This window comes from Zerene cesonia, chromosome 8 (assembly GCF_012273895.1).
Source record: "Zerene cesonia ecotype Mississippi chromosome 8, Zerene_cesonia_1.1, whole genome shotgun sequence".
Classification (NCBI taxonomy): domain Eukaryota; kingdom Metazoa; phylum Arthropoda; class Insecta; order Lepidoptera; family Pieridae; genus Zerene; species Zerene cesonia.
In genome coordinates, this window is record NC_052109.1 from 1933656 (window position 1) to 1941628 (window position 7973).

A 7973-nucleotide genomic window follows, 5' to 3' on the forward strand; every position below is an offset into this window, starting at 1 on the left:
GCGGCAACGCGCACGCGCACGCGCACCACGCGCTCGACCTGCACGCCGCGCTGCTGCGGGCCGCGCACTCGCTGCTGCCTGCGCTCGCTCCCAAGCACATACATCACGCCTTACCCCTCATCGAAGCTGTCGGTGAGTTCCGTTTTACTCGAGTTTTATGTTCTTCTTTTACACAATGAGTTATTTAAAAGTGGTCTATCTATTTTTATCGAAATATTAAATAGACCTTACAGTAATTATAATTAATGTATTTAAATGTGAGTTCCTGTGAATGATATTGTTCATTTATTTGACATAATGTATATGAACGTAACGTATGACGTGCGGCGGTGTTCCAGCGGAGCAGTGCAGCGGGTGGGTGTGGTGGGGCGGCGCGTGGCGCGCGGAGGGCGGCGCGTGGGGCGAGGCGCGCGGCGGGCTGCTGGCGGACGTGCTGGGCGGCGCCACGGCGCGCCGCCCGCCGCACCGCCGCGCCGTGCTCGCCTCGCTGCTGCTGTACTGCCGCAAGCTGCTCGCGCTGCCGCTGCCGCGCGCGCGCTCCGCCGCCGCCAGCGCCAGCGCCAGCGCCTCCGAGCCCGCCTCGCAGGTACTCGCACGCGCATATACTGTGTAGTATTTTGACTCGAGTGGGAAACTTGTCCAACCACACTTCGTTTTATATGGTAAATGTATAAATATGCCCTCGGTATGATGGTCTTGGTGACACCGGGTGACATAGTGGGTGGTGAAGGAAAAATTGTTTGATGTTGCATAAGAATAAGAATATGCAATATTTTTGTAAAAATAAATATAGGAGATTTGTTTATTTTCTAGAAATTTATATTTAATACATAAAAATATGATGTATAGTTTTGGTTGGCATTTGGGTATCTTTCATCAATGTTGTAAGCTACGTTTAATAAAATTCTTAAGTTTATGTTTTTCCCAATAAATTTTCTAACTTTATTTAACAGTCGGCAGCGAGCCCGGAAAGTAGTACGAGCGGTGGTAGTGGCTCGGGCGGTGAAGAGAGCCAAACAGACGAAAGTAAACAAGCGCAACAGTCTGCGGGCACCAACTTAGAGGACGAGCGCAAGCACGCGCCGCGTCCGCCTTGTCTCGCTGACACCGGTATGTTAATCTTTTTTTTATATTCTTTAGTTTAATTATATAAAAAAAAACATTTTTAACGAAATGTATATAATAAAATAAATCATCGTAGATAAAATTTAACATTTAGTCTTCGCCACTTTTTATTGGAGAAATGTAAATTATAGAATATCACTAAAGTAAAAAATAAACATGTTAGATAAAACAAATTATATATTTAAATAATTATTTCAGTATTGCAACATCCTACCATCATGGAGAAGTTCTACAGGACACTATCAATGTGCGATGGCATGACCACACTGGTAGTAAATTCAAGTAAGCTAAATATATAAGTATGCTGTTCTTTATATGATTATTTTACATACATAATTTGTTAGATTGTCTATATGTGAAATTTATTAGTACACCTCAATTTGTATCCATGTTTGATTTATTTAACTTATAATTAATTCCGTTTATCACTGTAGGCGGCAACGTAGAGAACTCAATGGAGCAGTGCTCTCTGAAAGAGGAAGTGTTCTGGTTGGTGGCGCACATTCCCGCGGTGGCTTCCAGCCCCGTGCTTATGCTGCCCGCTCTTATCCGTTACCTTTGTAAGTTACATTTGGCGCACACCTATGTTAAATATATGTATATTAATAAAAAAAAAATTAAAGGTAAACGCAAACTTTACAAAACTTCATTTGAAACTGGTGGGTTTCGGGTTCGGATCGTAATATTTTTTTTTTTTAACTACTATTTATATTTTGTATATTAATTGTCATTTGATTTAAGCAAAAAAAGGTTATAAATTTTTATGAATGTACTTGATTTTCAGCAAAAGACGAGGTGGTGAACCTCTCTCAGGCTATGCAGCAATTACTAATGCGACTGTTGGACAAGCCGGAGGTCTTAGCTGCTTTCATCGATGCGGGCGGAATGGACCTCGCTGTCAAAAAGCTCAATGCGTGCCACCAGGTTAATATAACAGAAATTCTATATTCAAGAAGATAGAAGTACAACTTTTTACCAGGATTTTTCATATAGCGAATAAAACTAAAAATCGATGATATTCTTTCTACAATATTAACGTTTATTTCCTTTGAATTGGTAAATAAGGTATATTTGTCTTAATACAAACATGTTATGATAAAATAATATATACAGGCTGGTCCAAGCAGCAGCCAGGGCCTGGTATCATCTCTAATGAACCACTTGAAGCTGCCGCCGCAACTCATCAACCTGTCGACGCCCGCTGCCTCTAGCAGTAAGAAATCGCAGCCGCCTGTTATCGAAGCGACCGATGGCCTCATCAATATTGCACCGTTCTGTAAGTTGGCTATTTTTTGTTAGTATAAAAATCAATAATATATTTTTTTTTGTTATTATGAATAATAATTATGTCCTGCTGCTATTTCTTTTTTAAAATTTTGAACTCTACTCAAAGAACTCTTGTTGAAGAATAGAAAGTAACTCTTATTACATATTTTTTCAAAGTCAATAAATTTAGCTTTTAACACTCAAATATGACATGCATAATATATCTACTTTATTTATTTTCTTTGATTAGCCAGCTCAAACAAACAAAAACACTGTTTAGCTTTATATTATTAGTATTAGTACTATAGATCGTATGTGTTTATATGTGTGCTCTGTGCCTGAAATAAATGCTCATAACTGTACTGGTCAGGCTCAGTGTCGTGCGGCAACCCGACGGCGCAGGCGGCGGACGTGCTGCTGGGCGGCGGCGCGGAGGGCGCGCGCGGCGCGGGCGGGTGCGCGGCGCGGCGCGTGCGCGCGGCCTCCTGGTCTTACCACTTCTTCAGCGCGGACGACGCGTCGCTCGCGCTCAGCCTGCACCTGCCCTACGCGGCGCGCCTGCACGAGGTGCACCTGCAGCCGCACCTCACCAGCCTCGCCAGTTAGTACACGACGTTGTACCACCTTATGTTACATCTGAACTGCATGTGCATAGATAATTAGACGCAATTATTTTGATTTTTATATATATTATACTTTTTAATATAACATGGATTTATTTTAATAAAATGCGTATAGTTTAAATTCATGGTTCTGCAAATCTCATGATATGTTGTATTTAAATAAAAATATGTTCGGTATACAGCTTGCCCTGGAGCTGTGGGTGTAGAAGCCGGTTGCGGAGGCACACTGGCCCCCCTCGGACCGCCACAGAGCACCGCCGGCATGACATTCATTCGGCTCGTACTTGCGCGGCCCATCGTGTGCACAACGGTGCAACTGCGACTGTACAGACCGAGAGATTCGTCGAATATGGGTCTGCTTCAGTTACGTTTGCTAGCTGCGCCTGCGTTTGCACCGCAGCCTCCGCTGCCGACTCTACCACCAACGTCGGATGTGCACAATACGTCTTATACGCATGACAGTACTGGGTGAGAGTTTAATTTATTTTATGTCCCTTTTTTTCCGTGTAAATAGAGTTATACGATTATTGAATAGATAAAGCTATGTTTATAGAGAATCGATGACTTAGAGTAACATTGTATATTGTATTTCCTTTAGAAACAACTGGGCTAGCGTTGTATGCGCGTGCGTGCGTGGGCGCGCAGCGTGCGGCGGCGGCGCGGTGCGCGCGCTGTGCGGCGCGCTGCTGGCGGGCGGCGCCCCCGCGCACCACGCGCACCTGGCGCTGCTGGCTGCTGCGCGCGCGCAACCCTCGTTGCAGGAGCCTCTGCTCGATCGCTTACTGGATCTCGACGCGCATGCGCACGCACATGGTATGACGTTTTTACTTTTAGTTATTAGTACCTGGATGACCGAGCTTTGCTCGGTATTTTTTTTTTGTTTTTTTTTTTTATAAATTGTGTTTTAAAAACTTACTTATTCGCCAAAAAATAGTATTATTATTCGCCAATAGACGTCAGGAAGAGTCATAATAAATTGGGACTACTCAAACGCCTCCTATTTGTTAAAAAAGTAAGTTTAAGTCGATAAAACACGAATATGACATTTTCTAAAAAAGATTCCTAGCTAGATCGATTTTCGCCCCCGAAACCTCCTATATACTAAATTTCACGAAAATCGTTGGAGCCGATTCCGAGATTCCAAATATATATATACAAGAATTGCTCGCTTAAAGATATAAGATTGATTGTTTGCTGTACAAAAAAAAAGCAAAGTTGTCATTTATTTATTCATTTTTAAACCTATGAATGAAAGTTACTAGACCAAACAGCTGTAGGTTTTTTCTGTTTTCATTAAAAAAAAAAATTGTGTGGCCTTACTATGTTGTTTGAGAATTAGAATAATTTTTCAATTAATAATAAATACTAGAGTCCAATAGATTGAGCGCTATCAGCCGTTGAGCCGAAGGTCGTTGTGTGCAGCGTTCCAGGCGGCGCGCGGCAGCACGAACAGCATGAGCAGCGTGTGCGGGCTGGTGGCGGCGCTGTGCCGCGCGTGCCCGGGCGGCTGCGCGCGCGCCTACCTGCGCTGGCTGCAGGGCGCCGCCGAGCGCGCGCTGCAGCTGCGCGCCGCGCCCTCCGCCGCGCTCGTGCACACGCTCGCCGCGGTGCGTGCTCACTGTACCGCTACACGTTACACACTCAACGCTTTTGCCTATTTGTGTACTTTACACAATATTACATTAATAGATATAGTAATCAATCTTTCAGTGCCCATTGTTAAAAAAAAAGTTGAAAAATATAGATAGATTAAAAGATAAACGAATTATGAAAGAAAATCTATATTAATATATAATTTAAATTTATAATTGTATCTTTATGTAGTATTCATTAAAATGTAGTGTTTTGTTTCCTGTTTTAACAGTAAGAGTTATTTTCCAACAGGTATTATGGACACTGAAAGAAGAAAAGCTTATGGATAATTTGGAAGAATTGATAACTGATGATTTGTTTGAGCTCATTTGTACCTGGGTTACCGATGTGAACGAAGCCAGTCTGTTGAAGAAATCACTAGATGCTGGTGAGTTTTATGTCCATCATATAATATATTTAAAACGCTAAATTACATTTTTACAAGGTTTTCCTTAATTCATTTCTTTGTTGCAGTAATGTGTTCAATGTGCTACATAAGACCAGAATTGTTTAAATTACTGTTGGAAAGAATGGAGATACCCGTTGATTCCGAGGAAAGGTAAGCAGTGATTTATTTTGTTTCAAGAAAATAAGTAAAATGTTTAACGATAACGCGGTTTTGCAAAGTAGTAAGATAAGTTTTCCAGAATTGCGAAAAGTAATAATATGTTATGTAATTATGTTTCTATTCTAAAACTGTTTTAAAAAAACACTAAAAATCATCCGATTTTGTATTATTCTGTTGGATAAACTCATAAAATTAAATGTTTTGGCCCATTGTCATGGTTGTATTTGTCCTGAAAGATAACGCTGACGTGAAACATTATGCCGAGATTGCCTTCGCTTTGAAAAACTATGAACAAATCATATGAAAAAAGATTTTAATTTTACGTATTAGTGCAATAGATAAAGACGTGAATGTTACGTTTTTATACTTACTGACTAGTCCAATGATGAAAATCTTTATTAATGTATAATGTTGCCAAGTGATGGAGATCCTCAACGCGGGATCTACTCAATATGAACCTGTGTTAATACAAAACATTTGCAGACAAGCACTTTAATACAATTTAGAATCTGTATGCTGATACAAGAAGTGCATGTGGCTTTAAAACAAAGAAGCGTATTGATATAACCTTTATCGAGCAAAAGCGCATTGGCGACAGTATGCTGCCTGCTACTGCAAAAGTTTTATTTGCTACCATCCGCTTAGCATCCACAGGAACATAGAAATCCTTTTGGAAATAACCTCTTGTCCTGTATCATAAGTAAGAGCGTAATAAGAAATAAATGAATTTTATTATCTATTGTAACATATCAATAAATATAGAATCTTCCTCTCTCGTCTCATAGAAATGCTCGACAAATGATCTAATGTATACCCAGCCTAATGCAAACACTATTTACTATCAATGTTATAATATACCTAATGTGGTCGTTACATGCCGATAACTTTATATTTTTAAACATTTGTATTAATTACAATGTACTGAGAAACATTTGAAACAAAGTCAGGTGATTATATCCGTCACTCATTTCGAGGAATGCGCCGATATTCAGCGCGTGGCACAGTTTAGCTTGAATTACTTTACTTAGTTACATGGAAGATACGGTATGATTAACACATGTAATGAGTTAATTTAAATAAAAAATAAAAGGGTTACCGCCTAAATTATAAGACCAAAAAAAAAAATACATAGAACTACTACTAGAAGACAAGATCAGGCTGAGAGTGACCATAGATCAACATAATATAATTATATTGTAGTGTTTAAAATCCGACATGTGCCATTGCTCCTCGCTGGTTTTCCGCTCATGTTTTCGTCTGCGCGTTCAAAAGATGGCAATTCCCGTCGTAATGAGCTTCATCGTGGAAAAAAGTAGCCTGTATCACTCTTCAGCATTATTATCATAGAGAGAGAGATTACCAACTAACAAACAAACATTTGATTGTACAATGAGAACGATGTGTTCGTATCGCAGCATGGAGGGGCTGACGGACGACACGAAGGTGCGGCGGCCGATGCACTCGTCGGCGTCGGGCGAGAGCGGCATCTCGGTGGGCAGCTGGGCGGGCGCGGGCGCGGCGCGGCGCCTGCGCGGCGCGCAGCTGCGCACGCTCGCCGCCGTCGCGCTGTCGCCCGCCTGCGCGCCGCCGCTGCTGCACTCGCCGCTGCCGCACGCGCTGCTGCACTACGTCGCCGGTCAGTATACCCTACCCTTGCCGAACACATCTCCAACGTATCATGTCCGATACATGACCATATTATACCTCTTCTTGAATTATAAATTAATTTTTGAAATGGAATAGAAAAAAAAAGAAAAATCATTTTTAAATAGATAGAAGAAATTTATTTAAAAATGATTTTTCTTTGTCATTTAGTCAAAATTTTGCATATTATCGCACATAAAAAGCTTATATTATATGTAAATTTCATGTTATGTTTTATAGTAGGCCATATAATATACCAAGGCAAAATCTCCATTTTAAATATGTAATGTATTTTAAACGTATTTTTTTTGCTTTGATGTTAGTAGATTGCTAGCAGAAATTATGATAGTTTTATTTATAAATATTATGTACTGTACAGTACAATTACTCGTTCATTATACTAAGATATGTCGGTAATCGGAACAGAAGCCTGGTCTCCTGCCAATTTAACCTCTTGGTGCCATGTGTGGCTACTGCTGATTTAAAGATTTTTGAGACTTTTGACATGTATACTTTAAAGCAATTTACAAAAGTTCCCTTCAGATGAAAAGCCCTGTAGATTATTTTACTGGTTTTGGTGGTTAAACCCCTAATGTTTTAATAAATGCTTACTTTTCACTCCTTTTTAAGTAATTATCAGAATTCTATTTTAAATTAATTCACTGAGAGTATTTCTTATAAGGGTTGTTTTTTTTACAGAATTTTGTGAGACAAAATTGGAACAAATACTGTCACGGACGAATTCACAAGAGGATATACACATGACTGATTTGAGTGATCTAGATAGTAATAGTGGTAAGGCCAATGACATTATACGTAATAATACAAAACAAATCAAAATCAAAACATTGATATATACTTTAATAAGTGTCAATAAATAGTAATTAATTACGAATTGTTTGAGATTCCACACATCACTTTAAAATTACCTGTAAACATATAAATAAAAAAAATATGTAAAAAAATCACTTCATATAAAATACAACCAAAGCGTTTGTGCATTGCAACCATCATGCCTATGTGAGAATAGCGAAGGATCTAAAGCAAAGTATCGGTTTCAGAGATGACATCGATGCAGACGGTGTGCGACATCGTGCAGTGGGCGCGGCTCATGT

General features: G+C 40.0%; 1 protein-coding gene across 1 annotated transcript in view; it reads left to right on the forward strand.

Annotated features, from left to right (window-relative positions):
• The window catches only part of LOC119828827 (baculoviral IAP repeat-containing protein 6), a 35263-nt gene that overhangs the window by 16222 nt on the left and 11068 nt on the right, over positions 1-7973 (forward strand). The window contains exons 28-42 of the mRNA XM_038351111.1: positions 1-132; positions 339-586; positions 954-1110; positions 1324-1407; positions 1560-1685; positions 1910-2049; positions 2239-2401; positions 2762-2992; positions 3197-3482; positions 3613-3827; positions 4437-4621; positions 4899-5034; positions 5121-5205; positions 6630-6850; positions 7558-7653. The exon at positions 1-132 is cut by the window's left edge and continues 19 nt beyond it. Of these exons, the coding sequence (XP_038207039.1) occupies positions 1-132; positions 339-586; positions 954-1110; positions 1324-1407; positions 1560-1685; positions 1910-2049; positions 2239-2401; positions 2762-2992; positions 3197-3482; positions 3613-3827; positions 4437-4621; positions 4899-5034; positions 5121-5205; positions 6630-6850; positions 7558-7653 (2505 nt within the window). The remainder of the gene's footprint in view (positions 133-338; positions 587-953; positions 1111-1323; positions 1408-1559; positions 1686-1909; positions 2050-2238; positions 2402-2761; positions 2993-3196; positions 3483-3612; positions 3828-4436; positions 4622-4898; positions 5035-5120; positions 5206-6629; positions 6851-7557; positions 7654-7973) is intronic.